Raw genomic sequence first — 22,644 nt, 5'->3', positions numbered from 1 at the left:
ATGCGCGCAGACTCTAGCGCGCATGTGCAGAGGTCCAGGCACTGTTTTCACCTGACTCCACCCCCAATCCACTGGGCCACGCTATGCCACCACCGAGGAGAGGCTGGGGAGCGGCCAGAACTGGGAGGAAGATTTTCAGCGTGCTTGGAGGCGGACAAAAGTGGCGCACCTCGGAATGAGGGTGCCAGAAAAAGGGGTTGGGGAAATTTGAGCCCATTAAAACCAAAAATGACCTATTCATAGTGTAAAATAAAACTGGTGGTCTGCATGGAATAATAAAAGGCTTGAATTTGGAACGAAGCAGACAGAATCAGCTTGTCTGTAACTGGTTACAATCTGCGAGTAATCACTTGGATTGGCGGTTACCTCAATTGTCATTTTAGATTGATCAATAATGCAAAGTTGGTTTCAAAATTGATCTTATAGTTGTGATTCTGGGCAGAATAAGCAGCATTTCTTTAGAAAAAGGGAACTGTTGAAAAGGATCATGATTAACGTGAATGTATTTATTTAAACATGGCACTGTCGAGTGAGCTGGTCTGGATAAGGTATGGATTTCACAGTGTGAGAGAGCTGCAATAACATTCAGAGTTGCATCAGCCTCTGTGAATCACTGCGCCTCTGATGATATTAACTCTGCCCCCTCTCAGCGCCAGTGACTCCTCTCAGAGAGGCCCTCAAATGGGGTGAACATCACCATTGAAATTTGAGCAAATGTTTTTTTTTTTTACATTTACATTTTACATTTACTTTGAATGATTGCCGTGAAGCCAAGGTGCACGTTAAAGACATCATTTTGCGAGGCCCTGCTCCCAAAATGGAGCCTCATAGACTGGAGCATATGCCACAGAATTAGTGTCCTAACCCTTTCCACGACCCACACCTCCATCCGGCGAGGAACCTCATTGGAGATCGGGCTTCACAAACTTAACCCAAACATGCAATTGTGAACATTTTGGACAGGCAAATGCACGGTATTATAAACTTCAAAAAAAGCACAGAAACTGATGCAAAAAATTGAGGCATGCCAAAAGTTAAATAAATCTGTCATTAGAATTCTTGTTGACTAATGAATTTCCACTGAGGTTGCTCACAGTAAGTAAGGACATATGTTGCTTGACAGCAGCAGGGTCATTTATACTATGATCATCATCATAGGCAGTCCCTCGAATCGAGGATGACTTGCTTCCACGTCAAAAAGTTCACAGGTGTTTCAATGAAGGACCTAAAATTCCAGGTCCGAACTAAATCTTGAAAGGAGGAAGATGCCTGTGCTTGGATTTTTTTTAACGTGTGGTGACCGTTGCACACCAGCCACCACACGGGCTTGACCGAGCTAGGTCTTGGTCCAGTAGCAAGGATTAACCAAAACGACTGGAGACCAGCTCTGCTGCACGGATCTAGTGCACACACATATCGCAATGTGGGCTGGCCCGTGCTGCCCCTGGGCCCTCGCCTCTTCTGGGCCCCGAACTTACGTCTCTCCTGGGCCCCGATCACATCCCTCTACAATCTCTCGCCACCCCTTCGCCCCGACCTTGTCGCTCCTTTGCCCCGACCTCGCCGCTCCTGTAGTACCTGCACACGCTCCAATCACCGACCTGGACCTTGATGACATCTCTTTTCACTGCCGTTGCTCTCCTGCTCCAGCACATGCTGCTCCTTCCGCTCCCCGGCCTGCTCCGATGGTGCTCGCAGGCCAGGGGCTTGTGCAAACTGCTGGGCTAGGCCGCCACGCTGCTCCTTTCACTCCCCGGCCTAATTGGGGCTCATCAGCCCACCAGCCCACTTGCGGCTCCAATTCCTGCCCTGTGCCGATAATCGACCGTCTCCTGTCCGACATCATCCCGTCTCCACCAACTATGAAGCGTACTATTATATATACATTATTATATATTAGCTGATTTAAATGGTGTTGCAAACAGCACAGAGGATGAAGTGCTATTTCACAGTGCCAGGAACAGTATACTGTACTGCATCTTGGGACTGATTACGTGATGGGGTGTGCTATAGTGCTGGTGCTATGGGGGAGAGAGGGACACACGTATGATCAGGTGATTTCACACTTCATGCTCGCTAAGTATCACAAAGGACTGTTATACAAACCATGGTCGCTTACTGATACCCCGGATGGACTGGAGGTTGGGCATATGGCAATCATCAGCGATCCCTTGTACTTTTGGAAATGCTGCAGTGCAGTGATTTTGGGCAGCCACATCCGGCCATTCAGTGGGACAGGAGAAAAAACACTGGATTTGCTGACCAGTGCATCAGTTGTCTGTTTGACGCAGGTAAGGGGCAGCACCTTACTTGATACGGCAGTTCCTAACCAGTAATGGGTGATCGGCATAACTGTTGAAGGCCGTGGTGGCCTGCCAACCACTGGCAGTGCCATCCCTATATTGGAAGTTGGCGACAAGTATCCATGCACCAGATGGTGCAGCTCTGCCCTGCTGATACAGTTTTGCCAAGATTTCCAAATGGTTTGGGGCCTGTTTATCTCCACAGCAGGCTTTATTTCTTCTTGGGCTGGATTTTCCGGTCTTTTGCGCTCCGGGTTTCACCTCGGAGCAGTGTGAAAGGCGGCGTTCAGGTCCCCTCCGGTCCGGTTTTGCGGCAACGCTAAGTGGCACCGCCGAGCTGCGCCGGGTGTGCAACGCTCCTGGTTGCGACACCGGCAGTAGTTTGGACTTTTGCCCGATCCGTCCGCCCGGAAGTGCGCCTGCAATGACCAACTGGGAAATCAGAGCGGTCCAGCCTAGTCGACGGCACAGAGGAAGGCAAAGTACACCGAAGGCCAGTGTGAGTGTTTGTTCTTTAAATGTTTATAGCGATTTGTGTTGTGATGGCGTGGGCAATGTTTGGGGAATGTGTTTGTGTTTATTTTAAGGTTGTCCCCTCCACTCACCCCCCCACCCCACCAGGCCTCCTCTCTCGGAGCGCACACGGCCTGGCACTTTAGTTCGCGAGTTTCCCATCCTTGCACCACGAAAACTGTACAACGCCTCCCTTCGCACTGCGCCCCATGGCGCAGGGTCCAGATGCCGAAACGTCCTTACCAAAGTGCAAACTATTCCCGGCCGGTAACTTTCCCGTCCCTCCTCTGTTTTCGTCCCGAAGACAGAAAAGCCTAAAATTCAGCCCTTTAACTCTACTAAATGAGTTTGAAATAAAGGCTCCCAATTTTGTTCTGAGCAAATAAATATTCATAAAAATACCAGAGATAGGGAAAAAACAATCCAAAAAAATGGCATTGCGCTGTAAACATTGTAAAGAGAGTCACACAAAATCAATTTAAGAGCTCCTTTGGCGCTTCCTTGCTCACATTTCAAGTGAATATACAAGAAAAAAAGAGCAAACTTATCCAAATCCTACTGAATGATGTGAGATGTTCATTTAGATAACCGCACCAAATCTGAAGTCTGAATAAGACTAATGTACAAATGGGCTTAGATATGTCACTATACTAAACACAGAAGAGCACTGAGTTGCAGCCTGGAAAGAAACTGGGACAGGTCCTGCTCTCCCAAATTCAGCTCTCCCTCGCACCGGTTGTGAATCTGCTCTCCCAGTGCAAAGGACCATTGAATTGACTCTTTGAATAGTTACATTTCTTTATTTTTAATTTGAAGATTTTCATTTGTTCTAATAGTTACAGACATTGGTAACAGCGGGAAAGTTTCACATTTTTTTTCAAGTAATTTGATTGGTTCATTTCTCTTTTTGGGAATTGAAAGATTTTCTTCAATCTTCTTTCAGAATTCTGACTTTTTCCCCCTCTTTTATGGATATTTAATTTCAGCCCATCTGGTCAAACTTTGAAACAAAAATTGACATAGTGCAGGTGTGGCACAGAGTCTGATGCCTGAAGTGTGGCTAGTGAATCTCCCGTGGCATTGCTCACATTCAGTTAAGAACATAAGAATTAGCAGCAGGGGTAGGCCATACAGCCCCTTGAGCCTGCTCCGCCATTCAGCCCATCAAGCTCACTCCTTGCACAAAACACAAGCCCTGAAATTGAGATGTTGCTAACTTTGGCTTTGCACTACTATTTACATAGGCATACCCATGCCAGCAGTAGAGAGTACTGACCTCACTGAAAAATCTGATACTTAGCTCGTCCACTAATCACAATAGGCTCCCAGTGCCTAATAAAAGGGTAGTGGGAGCTGAGCTCTGTGATCAACGATACTGCAGGAAAAGGTGGCAAACTAAGAGTATGTCAAAATGGCTGATCATCGACCTCAACTCCACTTTCCCGCCCGATCTCCTTATCCCTTGATTTCCCCTTGCCTCCAAAAATCTATCTATCTCAGCCTTGAATCTACTCAGAGACTCAGCATCCACAGCCCACTGGGGCAGAGTTGGAAGATATAGTGATACAGAGGAAGGGCAGAGCTTGGTGTTGGGTTGCACTGGAGGGGGAAGAGGTATGGGATTTGATAGCGGTCGAGTGAAGGAACTTTTCAGGTTTGGTATGGTGAAATAACTAGCATGGTTAAATCTTTATTAAAAATTATAGTGGCATTCACCATATCAAGAAAAGCAGGCACAGATGCTAAAAATCATATGCCTTTCTCCATCCCTGTTGCTCTCTGAGCTCGACGTTCTGGAATTTTGTTTTAAAGTTAAAACAGATTTTTACTAAACTTTTACTCAAAAAACCTTTGACATTCATTTTATCCATTGTGTTTTGAAATAATTTGGAAAAGTTACATTCAAATACTGTTATGCCCTGAACAAAGACACAATTCAAAATTTGCACTGAGAATTAAAAAAAATCTGTATATAATTGTTTATGATTTCTAAGTAAAGAAGAAAGACTTGGATTTATATAGCACCTTTCATGACCTCTGGACAACCCACTTTACAGCCAGTGATATGCTTTTGAAGTGTAGTCACTGTTGTAAACTCTTGTCATCTGTCTTTCGCATGAGACTCTCTCAGGTGGACGCAAAAGATCCCATGGCACTATTTCGAAGAAGAGTAGGGAAGTTATCCCTGGTGTCCTGGCCAATATTTATCCCTCAATCAACATAACAAAAATAACAGATTATCTGGTCATTATCACATTGCTGTTTATGGGAGTTTGCTGAGCGCAAATTGGCTGCTGCATTTCCCAAATTACAACAATGACTATATTCCAAAAGTACTTAATTTACTGTAAAGCGCTTTGAGACGTCCGGTGGTCGTGAAAGGTGCTATATAAATGCAAGTCTTTCCTTCTTTTGTTAATAGGAAACACGACAGACAATTTGCAACATCCCACAAACAACAATGAAATCATTTTTTTTTAGTGATGTTGGTTAAGAGATAAATATTGGCCAGGATCCCAGGAAGAACTCCCCTGCTCTTCTTCGAAATAGTGCCATGGGATATTTTACATCCACCCGAGTGGACAGACGGGGCCTCGGTTTAACATCGCAAGTATAAACAACGGAAATGGTGCAATCCGTTGCTCCTTTTCTGATTTGTTTCCAAAGTAAAAAATTAAGCATTTGATCATTTAAACGTGAAATTTTAGCAGAAGAGGTGCTTACAAGTTATTCTGCCATCTTGTTTTTGTTTTGTTTCGAAAAGCAAAGAAACGTAACTTGGGAAATTCAGGGAATTGTAAGCACTGGTATTGGTGGCAACTCAGTTCAACTGACAGGGGGCTAGACATGGGGAGCACAACAATTATAAGCCCAGGCTTCTGAGAATGGCTGTGGCCTCCAAGTAATGAAGGTACTCAAAGAAACACATGATAACTATATAGGTAAGTTTAATCATGCTGTTGTGAAATATGTATGTTTAAATGCTTTAATTTTGCAAGGAACCTTATTTTGAGACCCTAGTCAACAGACTATGCAGGGTTGGGGGATAATTGCTGACTGAAAAGAATTTCAGAATGTATTTTGATTTATTTGCTCTTTCCATTCTTTAGTAGCTTTTGACTGTCCGTGTTTGATTTGGGTTTTTTCCGAGCTTGTGATTTTCATTCCAGCTCATTACTTGATGATCTGTTCAGTTGTAATTTGTTGTATTAGGAAAATAAAATTTGAGACAATTAGGGGAAAATGTAGTACAGAAATGGCCATGGTGTGACAGGTAAAAAGAAGTGCGATGTTCAAATGTGATGCATAAACCTTTGTGTGGATGAGGGGTCACACTTTAGCATTTCCATGTCTTTGCTCGAGCTAAGTCCAGTGATATGCTGCTTTATAAGGACAGAGATTGAAACCTTGCAATGTTTTATTCTATCACTCAGTTGAAGCTGTGACCATTTTAAGGTGGCAAAGTCTAATTGCTACTAAGTCAATAGTGGATGTGTTCATTCAGAGTTTAATTGCTAAATAGACTTCAGGCCAGAACCCTGACTTTGTTTATCTTTTATAAGTATAATTGGTGAAGTCAATTAAGGGGCACATCATCATCATAGGCAATCCCTCGGAACCGAGGAAGACTTGCTTCCAATCTTAAAATGAGTCCTTAGGTGGCTGAACAGTCCAATATGAGAACCACAGTTCCTGTCACAGGTGGGATAGATAGTCATTGAAGGAAAGGGTGGGTGGGACTGGTTTGCCGCACGCTCTGTCTGCTGCCTGCACTTGATTTCTGCATGCTCTCGGCGATGAGACTCGAGGTACTCAGCGCCCTCCCGGATACACTTCCTCCACTTAGAGCAGTCTTTGGCCAGGGTCTCCCATGTGTCAGTGGGGCTTAAAAAATTAAGGGGCTGCAGATATTCTGACTCCAGTGCTTCCTCTTCCTGGAGAATATCTCTGCCCGATCCACATGACTGCCTTTTGTTTCTTCATACTCTTTTTAAAGTACGACACAGAAATATGAGTGGGACACCTGAAGTGCGATGGAGAAACGTAACAGACATGAAATGGGGCAGTATCACAGGCAGCAAATGTGTGCTCAATGTACCACAAAAATCAGGCAGCATCTGTGGAGAGACAAACAGAGGGCCAAAAGTTGCAGTCGGGAGCTTCCCGCGGGCGGATGCCTCCGACCAGAATTGTTTTTGCGACAGTACCTGGTGGTCCCGGAGGAACAAACACTTCGGCTCCGAGGCCTAGCTGCGTGGCCCAGCGCAGAGGCCCACGCATCCCAGGAGCGTAAGCACTTTCTGGGATCACATGGGCCTGGACCGCCAATCACAATGTAGTATTCTCATTCATCGTAATGGCAGCTCCAAGCTCCCATTGCTATCAATGAGAATACCCCAAAAAACAAAAAAATGCACATATAAATAAAACGAACACTTCACTTATTTTAAAGTAATAGAAATTAAATTAAATTCAATGTTTTATAAAAAAATGTTTTTGAAATTAAAAAAAAAATGTTTTAATAGTGTTAAACATAAACTTCATGGGCAGAGTTTTTAATATAAAAATAAGTAATGAGATTTATCTTTTCTATCTTTTAAAACTTTTACGCTGGTAAAAGCAGGCCTACTTTTACCAGGCATAAGAGTTTGATGGACATTTGCTGGGCAAGAGTTGGGAAATAGCCCAAATCTCCGCCCGGGAAGGTCCTTCTCCCGTGGAGGCGACAATCTGTCAAAAGAAATTTTGACAGATTGCAAGTGTCGGGTTTAGGCGCATGCTCTTCGGGCGCGTGTGTACATCGGACACACCCGGAGAAGCCGCAGTTCATGGCCCAGAGTTAACGGCCAGAATCTTCACCTTGGGGTCAGGTTTTGTGTGTGCGGGCCGCGTAGTGGGTCAGCAATGCGATGTTCTGAGCAGGACATTGTTCAGAGAAACTTTAACTTAATGACCCCAATTGAAAGACTGGTGCGTGTTTCCCCGCCCTATTAAATGGAGCGGGTCTGATGACGACATCAATGATAGTATTGGGCACCGATATTTCAAGCAGCCTTGCACATAACTCATTTGAAGGTTGCCACAGGAGGGTGGAACTTGACCAACAAAGGCCTGAGCACTGTTATAAAGTAACAAGGATGAACAGCCAAAGACTGAGGGTTGAACCACAGTTTTCTGACGCATCGCTGCATACTCTGATGGAGGCTGTCAGAGCAAACAGGGAGGTCCTCTTCCCTGGTACTAGGCGAAGGAGACCTCCAAAAAGGAATAAATAAGCTTGGCTGGAAATAGCTGAGATGGTCAACAGCAGGGATATTGTCAGGAGGACCTGGATCCAGTGCAGGAAACGATTCGATGATCTCATGAGGTCAGGAAAGGTGAGTGCAATGCCACACTCACCTTCAGCCTGTCACCCCAACCCCATCACTCTGCTTCCCAAGCCTATTCCTTCACATCATTCCTCACACCAACCTACCTTGCAAGTCCACCCATCCCTCTCTCTCTATGTACACATTCCCATTCCCATCTGACTAACCACCCCTCACACTCACCCTCACCCTACTGCAATCATAACAAGTAACACCATAGAAGGAGACCATTTGGCAATGTCACCCCACTTCTTCACAGTCACCCTCTACATATGTAACCTATCCATTCCTTACATTCATTCCATCACTCTCACTCAGTTATCTTCTTTCCCTCATTGCAGGAGAGAGCCCAGAACACACGCGAGAGACAGAGAGCCCAGGTGGCCCTCCAGACTTCACCCAATTAACAGCAGCAGAGGAGGGGGTTCTGGCGATCTCAGGAGTTGGAGAGAAGCTGGCAGTGGGAGACGGAGGGAGGGGTACATCCCAGCAACCTGGTGACTGAATCACACCTCATAAAGCCATATGGTATACAACAGTTACTTATATGGTGACTGATGTCAGCAGCCAGTGAAATGCCATCATGTGCAGAATGGTAACATTACACATTCTTATTATAACACTTCTAATGCATCTCTTTACTCTTCCACAGGTCCATCAAGTGCCCCCCCCCCCCCTCCACTGTCCAGCCAGAGGAGGAAGACGATGACTCAGAGGAACCTCCAGCCTCTGAGGGTGCACCGTTAGCAGATCCAAGTGCACCCTGCACCAGCGCAGATACACACATCTTGGTGGGTCCTTTGGGCCACAGAGTAGTGTTGTCACCTGGTGTCTCACAATTCACAAGTGAGCAAGAGCAGATGGTGTTGACAGGGACAGCAGTGGAGACTCTTCGCCGGAGGGTGCATAACACTCTAGGCTCTGCTGAGCTGCATGCAGATGCTGAGCCTCTGCAAATGTCTGCTAATGTTCAGAGAATGGAGGAGTCCATCTCCAACATGAGCACCGCCAACACAACGATGTGCTGTTCCATGGAAAGGATGGCCTCCTGCCTGGAGCAGCAAATGCACCCATCACACGTGCACAAACTTGCTGTGGACAACAGATGGCAGACGCTCATAGACCTCATTTCCAGGAGGGATATAAACATAGACTTGGGTGTACCTGGCCCCACTGCTGTGCAGCAAAGTGCTCTCCAGCTCCTTGCTAGCAGGGAAGTGCGGGCAGCCCATGAGAGGGATGATGCTGCGAGGGAACATGGAAGTGAGGGCTCTTCTCAAAGCGCTCCCACTTCTTCCGTGTTGTCTCCCCCTCAGGCAGAGCCCCACATGCTTCCTCGGATCCCAATGGCGAGTCAGTCCCTGCACAGTCACAGGAGGAGCAGTCTTTGATGGGGCTGTCACAGGCTCCAAAACCCAAGGATGTCCGCCAAAAGTGTCTTAACGAGTCGAAGCAGGGAAGTGAGCAGCCGGCCTCTACCTCTGCTGAAGCCACAGGGGCTGCACCTCCTAGAATCACTTGGCAAAGAAAAATGAGACAAAAGTAGATGCACAGGGGTTATATCACAAAATGGAAGTGTTAAGCTTCAGTTATTTTGATGACACACACAAAACATTTTCTTTGCACCATTTTGCGGTCTTGACTATTTTCACCACAGTGAATGGTGAGACATTACTTAACCTTGAGCATTGGGGCTCTGGGTGGAAGAATGGCTTGGTCATCGTAATGAAGCTTTATGGTGTTGTTGGGGTGGAATTTAGTGCAGCATGTGACAGCCATGTGGCTACATTGGGGAAAGTTAAATAAATCTGGCCATTATGAGGCCATCCCAGGCAGCACTGTGTGCCACTGCTGGTGCCATCTCCACCTCAGGTTCATCCTCCTCTTTCCTACTCCTCTTCCTCCTCCGCTGAAGAGGCTGTGCACTCTGTATCTTGCTCCTCCTGCAGCTCCAATCCTCGCTGCTCCGCTAAGTTGTGCAGCACGCAGCAGACGACAGTGATTCTGGAGACTCTGGCTGGTGCGTACTGAAGGGCTCCTCCAGATCTGTCAAGGCATTTGAGGCACATCTTCAGCATGCCAATTGCTTGCTGTATGACACATCTGGTGGAGATGTGGCTCTCATTATAATGCTCCTGGGCCTCAGTACTTGGCATCCTCAAGGGTGTCGTGAGCCATGCCTTCAGTGGATAGCCCTTGTCTCCAAGCAGCTAGCCGGTAAGTCAGTTTGGAGGTGCGAAGAGCTTGAGGGAGGGTGGACTGGAGCAGACCAAAGGAGTCATGACAGCTCCCAGAGTACCTGGTACACACATTCATGATGATGGTTTTATGGTTGCAGACCAGCTACACATTGAGTGACTTGAAGTCCTTGCGGTTCACAAACACTCCTGGGTGAAGATGGGGTGTCTTCATGACCACAGGTGTGCAGTCGATGATGCCCTGCACCTGTGGGAAGCCAGCCAGAGCTGCTCACTAACAGTGGCTTCATCAGTGGCAGAGTTGATATAATTGGCTGACTTGTGAAACTGTGCAATGCATCTGTGGGTGGCTTACTGCTGCAGATCCCTGGAAGGGGCCTGAGTGAAGAATTTGACTTTGACAGCCACTGGTAAGGCATGTCTACCAGGTCCTCTGGGCAGCAGGTCTTGTTCCAGCAAGTTACAAATGTCTGTGATGATCTGACACGATAGCCTGAGCCTCCTGGATCCCTGCTGCTCAGTCATGTCCAGGAAGCTCATCCTCTGCCTGTATACCCTGTGTTGGGGGTATCGCCTCCGGTGCAGTGCATCCCTGTGGTGCCCCCCTCTCCTGTGGAGCATCAGGTCATTGAGGAGAAGGCTGGTATTGTGGTTGCTGCTGCTAGTGTTGGGGCTCATCTTGGTCAGATTCTGAAGACCAAGGTGAGACAGTATAAGCGGCACCCATGCTGATGTAACAGATTGCAGATAAAGTGGAGATGAGGAGACCAATCCCTCAATGTTGTGATAGTGAGTAGCAATGTGGTGAGAGTGGCTTCCGAGGTTTCAAAAATGACCTGCAAACTGCTGACACCGAAATCTGTGGACAAAATGGAGTCAGCAAGAGCCTTTTCATGAGGCAACTAATGAGGTGTAATGTGGGAGTATTTATGTATTTTTCCCAGCTCTCAATTAATGAACTCGCCAATGATCACTGAGCCTCCACCTCCCCTTCACAGGCGAGGCACCTTCCTCCGTGAATCCCGTGCTCCTGCAGTTAAAGTCAAAAGCTGGCATTAAAAGCACTCTTAAGGGTCTCTCAACAAATATTTAATGATTTCAATGAGGTCGCCTGCCTATGCCGATCAGGTCCGTGTCACGCCTTCAGAACCCGCCCGAGTTAAATGTGCGAGGCAGCAGGATGACAGCAGGTTCCCGACATGCTCACTGTTTCCGGACATTTTACTGCCGACCTGCGCTCAACACCGGGAAAATTCCGGCCAACGTTTCAGGTCGATGAGCTTTCGTCTGACGAAATGTAAATGACCTGAGGCGTTAACTCTGATTCTCGCTCCACAGATGTTGCCTGGCCTGCTGAGTATTTCCATCACTTTATGTTTTTATTCCAGATTCCCAGCATCCACAATATTTTGCTGTTCTTTACATAAGAGATAATGGGGAAAATATTGACTGCATGCAATAATGTTGATAGCGAATCGACCGTCCCTTCTGCATCTCTCCCGATTTTTATTTCTGTTGAAGTCAAGCTTACCCCTATTGTGGGCGACTGCCTAAGCAGCGCTGCAGGAATTTTACATGATCATGATGTTCGAAGAAATTAGATCATTTTGTTCCAGAATTGCTCCTGGGGTAACATCAGTCCCATTATCTGAGCAGGCTCAGGAAGAATTTAGGTGTAACTTGGTAACTCTGAATGCCTTCCCCGTTGTGCGGCGATTCTTAATCCTGGTGAATTTGGGTAGGAGCACATAATGTTAGGGCATATTCATAACACTATTCAAATGAGGGAAATATGCCATACAATATATTTCCTCCATTTGCACCCTTGTCACGCTGGGCACAAGGGTGCCTGTGCGCCTCAGTTGCAAAGGGCTCGGGTGAAGAAATTTACTTTTAAGTGGCCAGTTTTCTTACCGAAATCAATTCGAAGTTGAAAGTTTAGCGTGAGCCTAATCCCATCTTAAATTTTCACACATCAATCTGTCTGGGATATGTGCAGATAATTTAACTTGTGTATGCTATCAGCATTTGCAGCACATTTGTATAAGCAGTTTATTAGCATGTTGAAATTATATAAACTTGGCTTGATGTGTCAGGACTGGAAAGGGTGAATATTGAAGTATTTCTGTGGCTTTTCAGTGATTTAAGATAAAGCGCCACCTTGTGGCCAAATGTTCCTCCCACCCCTGATTTCCAATCTTAGGCTTTTTAAGTTTTATAGGTGACTGATTACAAAGTGCACAGCTTTTCCACATCAGTGCGACCCACAGGTACTCAAACAGACACAAATGGCAATGCAGTAGTTGTGTTTTATAATGGAAAGGCTCAGCTGTGCACTGACCTCTAGCGAAATCCTAAAGCTGCTTGCACCTGAGACACAGTTGACCGCAAGAAGGTCTCTTGCTGAGATATTAAAAGTGTTACAATCCTCGACTTAAGTCCAAAGTTTTCTGCAATAAATGCTATCTGCAAAAAAAAAATGACGGGGGGTAATTTTAATTATTAGCACCGGGCGAAAAGGTACTTGGACACGGTGTGTGAGTCGTAAATCTTCGTCCAGCAAGTTAAAATTACCCCCACTGATTCTTGAATGATTTTGATACAGTAAAATGTTTTTGCATTTAAGACAAAGGCCATGTTAATCTTTCTCTTTCTCTTTCCAGATGGTGACAGACCTACTGTGTATTTCCAGCATTTTCTAATTTTAATTCAGGTTTGCAGCATTGACAGTGATTTTCTGTGCTTTATCTGTGTGTGTGTATATTTAATGATTTCCACATTTGTTTCATACCTTCTACCATTAAATCATTTACTCCCTGACAATGTAAAATCTTTCTCAAAGTGACATAAAATAGGAATAAATCATTTAACAACAACAGCACTTATATAGAGCCTTTAACATAGTAAAACGGCACAAAGTGCTTCGTAGGAGCGTTATCAAACAAAATTAGACACCAAGCCACATAAGAAGATATAGGACAGGTGACTGAAAACTTGGTCAAAGAGGTAAGTTTCAAGGAGGGTCTTACAGGAGGAGAGAGAAGCGGGGAGGTTTAGGGAGAGAAGTTCAGATATTAGGACCTAGGCAGCTGAAGGCACGGCCGCCAATGATGGAGCAATTAAAATCGAGGGATGCGCAAGAGGCCAGAATTGGAAAAGTGCAGAGATCACTGGGGGACGTTGTGGGGCTGGAGGAGGCGACAGAGATAGGAAGGGGATGAGGCCATGAAGGGATTTGAAAACAAAGATGAGAATTTTAAAACAGACTAAAGTTAGCAGGATCGCAGCACTTAGAGATGAAATAGAAACAGTATTTTTTTTAATAAAAAAGACCACATTCATGATTTAGACGAAAGCAAACAATGACAATGCTGGCAAACCTGAAACAAAAGCCAGAAAATGCCAATCACAGCATCTCAGCTGGAACTCTTCATTAGAACTGATTGTGATGAAGGTTCACAACCTATACCATAACCTCCCTTTGTCTTTCAGATGATGATTGACCTGTTGTGCGAGTGCCAGATGACTCAGTACTGATGAGAAGAAAAGTATTTCCAGTTGATTTTGTTTTTCTGTGTCTGTGTGATAATACAAGTACATTTTGATTTTATTTTTTGTCATGACAGGTCTGAATCAGCAAGCCCAGATCATACCTGTTCAAGTGTCGAGCAAGAGCTTTCTGCCCTTGATGCAGAAATGACACAGAAATTAGCAGAGCTGAAAGAACAACAGCAGCAACAACTGTTGAACCTGAGACAGGAGCAGTATTACAGCGAAAAATATCAGAAACGGGAGCATGTTAAACAGGTGGGGACAAGTGTCGCTCAATACTTCTGTTTCCTCAATTCAACAACAACAACAACTTGTATTTAATTAGCACCTGTAACATAGTGAAACGTTCCAAGGCACTTCACAGGTGTATCATCAGACAAAAATTTGACACCGAGCCACGTAAAAAGAAATTAGGGCAGATGACCAAAAGCTTGGTCAAAGAGGTAGATTTTAAGAAGCATCCTAAAGGAGGAAAGAGAGGTGGAGAGGTTTATCGACTCGAGAGGTTCTATATCTCGGAATAATTAAATTTTTTAGTTGATTTTGTAGAATTGCAATTCTTTTTGAAGATTTAAAGTTCACACTTTTCACCTTGTGTTATAAGCGCTAACATTGGTAAAAATGCAGTGCAGTGAATAAAATGAAATGTTCCCCTCCTGACTGACATCATTTGATCTGATGCAAGATTAGATCAATGCTCTCATGTGAATTTCAGGTAAATGCATTATAATTACATGAGTTCACTTCAATGTGTAACGTGTTTTAATCTCCGGAAAGTGAGCCAATATGGCACAAAGATCACAAGCAGTTACTCCGAGGCAGTGCCTTGCCTGATTTTGCTATGCAAAAGTGCATCTTTTTTGAGAAGTCAAGAAAAAAAAAAAAAAAACAAGGCTCCTATTACAGCAGTGAGAGAAAAAAAAGACCTGTAGCAGAATAAAGGACGAGGATAACTTAATGATCTCCCCTGGCAATTCAAGGAAAAGATGGATGCCAGTAGAATGGCAATGAAGTCCCGATAGTGATGGACACCAGACTGTCATTTATATTGTTTTTTGTGCTACCTGCAAATCAAATAATGACAGATTAGGTAGACTATTTACTTTGTATATACATATTTATACACATCATCATCATCATGTCTTGCTTCCATGCCAAAAAGGGATGAGTTCACAGGTGTTTCAATGAAGGATCTAATATTCTAGATCCAGAACTACATCTTGAAGGTTGGAAGATGCCTGTGTGAGGATTTTTTTAACGTGTGGTGGCCGTTGCACACCAGCCACCACACGGGCTTGACAGAGCTAGGTCTTGGTCCAGGTCCAGTGGCAAGGATTAACCAAGACGACTGGAGACCAGCTCTGCTGCACGGAACTCGTGTGCACACATATTGCAGTGTGGGCTGGCCCATGCTGCCCCTGGGCCCTCGCGTCTTCTGGGCCCTGAACTCACGCCTCTCCTGGGCTCCGATCACATCGCTCCATGATCACTCACCGCTCCAAAGGAGCCACACCCACACACACCCCCACACAGCTCACACACACCCCCACACACCTCACACCCACCCCCGCCCCCCACACACACACATCACATACACATTTATTGCCCTTCTCCAGTTGCTCTGAGAAGGTGGTGGTGGTGCTGTCTTCTTGAACCGCTGCCGTCCGTGTGATCTGATCGATATTCTTTATTCATTTTAGGAATATGGGCATCGCTGGCAATGCCAACATTTATTCCCCATTCTCAGTTACCCTTGTACAACCAAGTGGCTTGCTAGAAAACCAGGCCACTTCAGAGGGCAGTTAAGAGTGAACCACATTGTTGTGGGACTGGAGTCACATATAGACCCAGACCAGGTAAGGATGGCAGGTTTCCTTCCCTAAATGACATTAGTGAACCAGTTGGATTTTTGAGATAATCTGACCGCTTCATGTTCACTTTTACTGATCCCAGCTCTTTATTTTCAGAGTTTTTAAAACTGAATTCAAATTCTCAAACTGTCATGGTGGGATTTGAATTAGCCTTCTCTGAATTATTAATCCAGGCTTGTGGATTACTAGTCTAGTAACATAATCGTTACATTTCCCTATCCATAGATAAGGCTTGTCAGCTGGTTAGCGGTAGAACTGTAATGCCAGCAATTTCATCACTAAAATATAATTCCCTAAGGCATATTGCTCATTGAGGTCCACTTGGACTGAAAACCTATCTTTGTAGGAATACACACATAACAGGAGTGCTGTGTTGCAAATTGGACACAATTCTTTTTCTTGGTTAGAGCAAAGGCAAAACAAGATGGAAAGTAGGTTGATTTCCACCAGTGCCTCATTCCCATGTTTTAACATTGAGCCCTGCACATGAAATTAAATCTTCAAAATGAGCATCAATTCTTCTCTCAGGGAGGTGAGTCTCTTTCTCTCTTCTGTCTAAGACAGACAAAATCGGAAACGCCCTCGAGACGTTTTACTAAAAAAAGAGATTTGCATTTATGCAGTGCCTTTCATGACCTAATGACATCCCAAAGCTCTTTTCAGCCAATGAAGTACTTTTGAAGTGCAGTCATTGTTGTAATGCAGGAAACACGGCAGCCAATTTGCACACAGCAAGCTCCCACAAACAGCAATGTGATCATGATCAGATGTTTGTTGAGGGATAAATATTGGCCAGGCCACCGGCAATAACTCCCCTGCTCTTCTTCGAAATAGATCTTTTACGTCCAACTGAAAGGGCCTAGGTCCAACATCTCACCCGAAAGGCGGCACCCCCGACAGTGCAGCACTCCCTCAGTACCACACAGGTGTATCAGCCTAGATTTTTGCACTCACGTTTCTGGAGTGGGACTTGAGCCCACAACATCCGACTCCGAGGCAAGAGTGCTGCCAACTGAGCCACGGCTGACACTGCTCATAGAAACATAGAAAATAGGTGCAGGAGTAGGCCATTTGGCCCTTCCAGCCTGCACCACCATTCAATATTATCATGGCTGATTATGCAACTTTAGTACCCCATTCCTGCTTTCTTTCCATACCCTTTGATCCCTTTAGCCGTAAGGGCCACATCTAACTGCCTTTTGAGTATATCTACCAAACTGGCCTCAACAACTTTCTGTGGTAGAGAATTCCACAGGTTCACCACTCTCTGAGTGAAGAAGTTTCTCCTCATCTCGGTCCTAAATGGCTTACCCCTTATCCTTAGACTGTGACCCCTGGTTCTGGACTTCCCCAACATCGGGAACATTATTCCTGCATCTAACCTGTCCAATCCCATCAGAATTTATATGTTTCCATGAGATCCCCTCTCATTCTTCTAAATTCCAGTGAATACAAGCCTAGTCGATCCAGTCTTTCTTCATATGTCAATCCTGCCATCCCGGGAATCAGTCTGGTGAACCTTCGCTGCACTCCCTCAATAGCAAGAATGTCCTTCCTCAGATTAGGAGACCAAAACTGAACACAATAGTCAAGGTGTGGCCTCACCAAGGCCCTGTACAACTGCAGTAAGACCTCCCTGCTCCTGTACTCAAATCCTCTCGCTCAGTCACACGTGTGATCTAAAGGTGAGCTGTTGTTGGTGTTTGCATATTGGGTTTGTCTTATCCTTGCACAGCAGTTAATATTATATTGGATATGAGGCACGTGAAGCTCTACCCTGCCCAATTTTCTGCCAAACTTCATTAATAGAGCTGGGGTATGTTAGCTCTGTAGTATCTATACTTCTTCAGTGCAGAAGAGGGTAAAAAGTTAAAAGTGGGTACAAGGCTAAATGTGCAGCCTGGGTGTAAGTACTTTTTTTCCCAGTGCAGTAACTGCGTTGAGTGTAAATGTTTCTTTTCCTCCCCCAGCATAAATGTAATGGGCGCCATTCTGCCTGTTTAAAAATAAAAAGATGCCTATTTGAATGCTAGTTTTATAATTTTGTTATCATTTTCATGCAGAATTTTCAGCTTAAATGCTTATGTAGCAATATTTGCTCCACTTCAAAGTAATTAATTGCACGTGAAGCGCTTTGGGTCATTTGCGAGAGATGCGATAAAGCGTTATATAAAAGCGTCTTTCTTAAATGTTTTTGAAGATAATTAAAAATATCTGGGAGTGTACAGTGAGTGCTGGAAGGGTTTGACTGTGAATTAATATCCTTTACACCAAGATTTAACATGAAATAAAGATTCCACAGTTGCTGCTGAATTCCAGAAAAAACACATTCAATGTCAGAATTGGAAGTTATTTAACAGTTTCAGTGCCTTTCTTCTGAGATCATCCTTTTCAACCAGTCCAAACACTATTTCCCCTCGTAATCTTTCTTTTCTCTCACTCTGTCTATTTTATTGACACAATCTTGCTCACTGTTCCTCTAACTTTCCTCTCCTCTTCTCCCTCAGCTCCAGATATGCATTCCACATACATTGCTCACCACATCCTCGCCAGGTTGAAATCAAAGTTTATCGCAGCCTCCTACTTTAACTCATTCCTTTCCAGGATCTCAAAACTGTGGAACTATGTACTTCCCACAATCTAGAGACCTTCAAAACCTAAGATCGGTGTCATCTAATTCTGACTTCAATTCACCTTTTCCCCCATTTTCTTTTCAGCCTCGGTACTGTCCTGGACTGTGCATTTGGCCTTGCAGGTTTGTCTTAAGCGGATGAATCTTTGATACGACATGTACCCAGAATTAATTGCCCTAGTAAATAGTCGATATTACACAGCAATGACACTTATGTGTTCCTGAAGGTACTATGTTCCTGAGGATTTGATTTTGCCTCATTATGGCTTCGTAAAAGTTATTATTTGTATTTACTGCAGATTTATTAACGCAGAATATAATCATCTTCAACTTATTTTTCACATCCCTTGAGCCTGTTCCACCATTCAATGAGATCATGGCTGATCTGTGTCCTAACTCACACCTGCCTTAGCCACATGATCTTCAAGTGTGAGCTGAGACAGCAGGTTTCACTGAGGTGTTTGAATTTTGGGAAGCATCATCCCGGAATTGAATCTACCCTTCACACAATGTCCACAAGTAGGCACAATCTAGCAATGGTCACTGGATGGTGACCAGAAACAGAACTCCTGATTGATGTTTTTCATCTCTCTCTCTGGGTGTTGCTAAGGACAATTCTCGTGCTTCTGTTTGACTTCCCCCCTCTCCAGCCTTATACTGAGCTTCAGTTCCTTGGGTGCAAGGGGCCCTCTCGTACCGAAGGAACGGGAGTAGGGTACAATAGCGTAGTGGTTATGTTGTTGGACTATTAATTCAGAGACATGAATTCAAATCCCATTATGGCAGCTGGGGAATTTAAATTCAATTCATTAAAAAAAAATCTGGAATAAAAAGCTAGTATCACCAGTTATAGTGATCATGAAACTATTAGATTGTCGTAAAACCCCATTTGGTTCACTAATGTCCTTTAGGGAAGGAAATCCAGTCTGGCCTGTATGTGACTCCAGACCCACAGCAATGTGGTTGACTCTTAATTGCCCTCTGAAATAGCCCTCTGCCTAGCAAGCCACTCAGTTGTATAAGGCGGCTCACCATCACCTTCTCAAGGGCAATTAGGGATGGACAATAAATGCTGGCCTTGCCAGCGATGCTCACATCCCTTGAGCCTGTTCCACCATTCAATGAGATCATGGCTGATCTGTGTCCTAACTCACACCTGCCTTAGCCACATGATCTTCAAGTGTGAGCCGAGACAGCAGGTTTCACTGAGGTGTTTGAATTTTGGGAAGCATCATCCCTGAATTGAATCTACCCTTCACACAATGTCCACAAGTAGACACAATCTAGCAATGGTCACTGGATGGTGCCCAGAAGCAGAACTCCTGATTGATGTTTTTCATCTCTCTCTCTGGGTGTTGCTAAGGACAATTCTCGTGCTTCTGTCCCAGCTGAGATCAGCGAACTCAGTACGTACCAAGGAAGGAACCTGAAACCTTTTTAGTCTTTATATTTCAGTAGGTGTCAGCCTTGGCTTAGTGATAGCACTCTTGCCTCTGAATCAGTGGTTTAAGCCCCACTCCAGAGACTTCAGTTTATAATCTAGACTGACACTTCAGTGTAGTACTGAAGGAGTGTTGCATGGTCGGTGATGCTTTCTTTCGGGTGAGAGGTTAAACTGAGGCCCTGTCTGCCCTCTCAGGTGGACATAAAAGATCCCACGGCAATATTCGAAGAGGAGCACAGTTTTCTCGGTGTTCTAGTCAATAATCATCCTTCACCCAACATCATTAAAGGTCATCGATCTGAATAGTTAACTCTGTTTCTCTCTTCACATATGCTGCCTGACCTACTGAGTATTTCCAGCATTTTGTGTTCTTAGATCACGAAAAGACGTGGGCCTAGAAATTCAGATGCGCCCCGTTTGGGGTCGGTAACACTCGCAAGACTTTGCGCCAGGTGCAGAAGTAACGCCTCTCGCGAGAAATTGGGGTTACCACCCCCGATGGGCCGAAATGGCCTCCTTCCGTGCTGTAAATTTCTATGATTCTATTCTTTGAAAGAAAATGAAGCGCTAAATCAAGCGCCCCACTTCCTTTCTGGGGCGGGGGCGGGGCGCACGGCTCGGGGGCGGGGTGATGGCTCGGTAGCACTACGCACTGGGCCGCACAGCGCTGCCGTGTAGGAGGGGCTGTTACCTGAATTAAAGGGAAGGGACAAGCTTCATACTCTGCAGATTGTGACCACACCTACCTGGACCACTAGGGAGCGGGTCCGGCACTCAAGCAGAGTGCTGGGCTGAGTGATTGTGGCACGGACCCCGCGTCCAAAACCGTAGCGGTGAGGGGATTAAAAGGATATTGTTTTGTCGAGCAGCCGGACAGCTCCCCTTTAACTTTCGCCACCCTAACGGCTGGTCGCTGTCGCTGTCATCGCCTGGTGCAGCTTCAGGGGGGTGATACCCAATTTAGGATCGGGGGCACTGCGCACGGCCATGACGTCACGATCTCTGGGCACAGGGGCTAATGGGGCAAATGATCCCAATTCCTTCCCCATATTTTCTAGTCCCCTAACTCATTTCTGTTTGTGGGATCTTGCTGTATGCAAATTGGTGCCACATTTGCCTACATTGCCACAGTGACTACACTTTAAAAGTCGTTGATTGCTGTGAAGGGCTATTGGGCCTCCTGAGGTCATGAGAGGAGCCATATGACTCTATGATCTTTCTCTCTTTACCACACCAAGCAATCCATTGCTTATTCCTGCACTGGATGTCCTTATGACACACAACTTTTGTAGCCTGCTTTCTTCTCCAAAGCAGTAACAAACTTTCATTAGCCTCAACCGCAAAAGAATAATCCTTATGGGAGAAGAGCCTCCATAGCCTTTAAGAAGTCAATTTAAATGAGACTGGCAATTTAGTTCCAGTTCATTTTGTATTATGGACAGTTTGTGCTGCAGATTCATGCCCACGTGGAATTGCATTCGGACACTAGAAACTTAGTCATTTAAATGTATTAAAGGCACCCTTGAGAGGAGATTTGATTCCATGAGTCTGGGCGCCAGTTTTTTTTTATTATTGTCTCCAAGGGTATTTCCACTTCCTCTGCACTTTTATAGATCCTTTCCAGCCGAGGCATTAAGCTCTGAAATTTCCTCCATAAACCTCTCCACCTCTTAAAACCTACCTCTTTAAGCAACCTGTCCTAATATCTCTTTATGTGATGCGCCTTGGAATGTTTTACTATGTTAAAAATGCTGTTTAAATACAAGTTGCTTTTGTTATAAACCACTGTTGCTTACAGTGCAATTCCTCCACTACTCTTATCAGGTCAGCCTGAGGGCACATAATGGGTGAGAAGTCTCCCCCTGATACTTCTTGTCATCTCCTCTTGGTGTCTCCCTCTGCAGACAGCACAAATTGGCACCTGAGTGTTAATTCCCCCAGTAAGACACCCAAGAACAGCATTTGAACTAACCATTGTCATTCAATCATCATCATCATAGGTAGTCCCTCGGAATCTAGGAAGATTTGTTTCCACTCCTGAAGTGAGTTCTTTGGTGGCTGAACAATCCAATATGAGAGCCACAGACTCTGTCGCAGGAGGGACAGATATTCGCCGAGGGAAGGGGTGTGTGGGACTGATTTGCCGCACGCTCCTTCCGCTGCCTGCCCTTGACCTCTTCACGCTCTCGGCATTGAGATTCGAAGAGCTCAACGCCCTCCCGGATGCACTTTCTCCACCTAGGGCGGTCTTCGGCCAAGGACTCCCAGGTGTCAGTGGTGATGTCACACTTTATCAGGGAGACTTTGAGGGTGTCCTTGTAACGTTTCCGCTGCCCACCTTTGGCTCGTTTGCCATGAAGGAGCTCCGCATAGAGCATTTGTTTGGGGGGTCTCGTGTCTAGCATGTGAACTATGTGGCCTGTCCAGCGAAGCTGATCGAGTGTGGTCAGTGCTTCAATACTGGGGATGTTAGCCTGGACCTCCCAGGGGATTTGCAGGATCTTGCGGCGACATCATTGGTGATATATCTCCAGCGACAAGAGGTGTCTTCTGTACATCGTCTATGCCTCTGATCTATACAGGAGGGTGGGTATTACTACAGCCCTGTAGACCATGAGCTTGGTGGTAGATTTGAGGGACTGGTCTTCGAACACTCTTTTCCTCAGGTGGCCAAAGGCTGCACTGGCGCACTGGAGGCGGTGTTGAATCTCCGCATCAGTGTCTGCTCTTGTTGATAAGAGGCTCCCGAGGTATGGGAAATG

General features: G+C 45.3%; 1 protein-coding gene across 3 annotated transcripts in view; it reads left to right on the top strand.

Annotated features, from left to right (window-relative positions):
* Positions 1 to 22,644, top strand: part of plcb1 (phospholipase C beta 1) — a 1,109,102-nt gene that overhangs the window by 972,913 nt on the left and 113,545 nt on the right. For all 3 annotated transcript variants that reach the window (XM_070889862.1, XM_070889863.1, XM_070889865.1), the window contains exon 28: positions 14,010 to 14,190. In XM_070889862.1, coding sequence (XP_070745963.1) covers positions 14,010 to 14,190 — 181 coding nt within the window. The remainder of the gene's footprint in view (positions 1 to 14,009; positions 14,191 to 22,644) is intronic.

Source organism: Pristiophorus japonicus, chromosome 9 (assembly GCF_044704955.1).
Source record: "Pristiophorus japonicus isolate sPriJap1 chromosome 9, sPriJap1.hap1, whole genome shotgun sequence".
Classification (NCBI taxonomy): domain Eukaryota; kingdom Metazoa; phylum Chordata; class Chondrichthyes; family Pristiophoridae; genus Pristiophorus; species Pristiophorus japonicus.
This window is presented reverse-complemented; position numbering and strand designations above follow the sequence as displayed.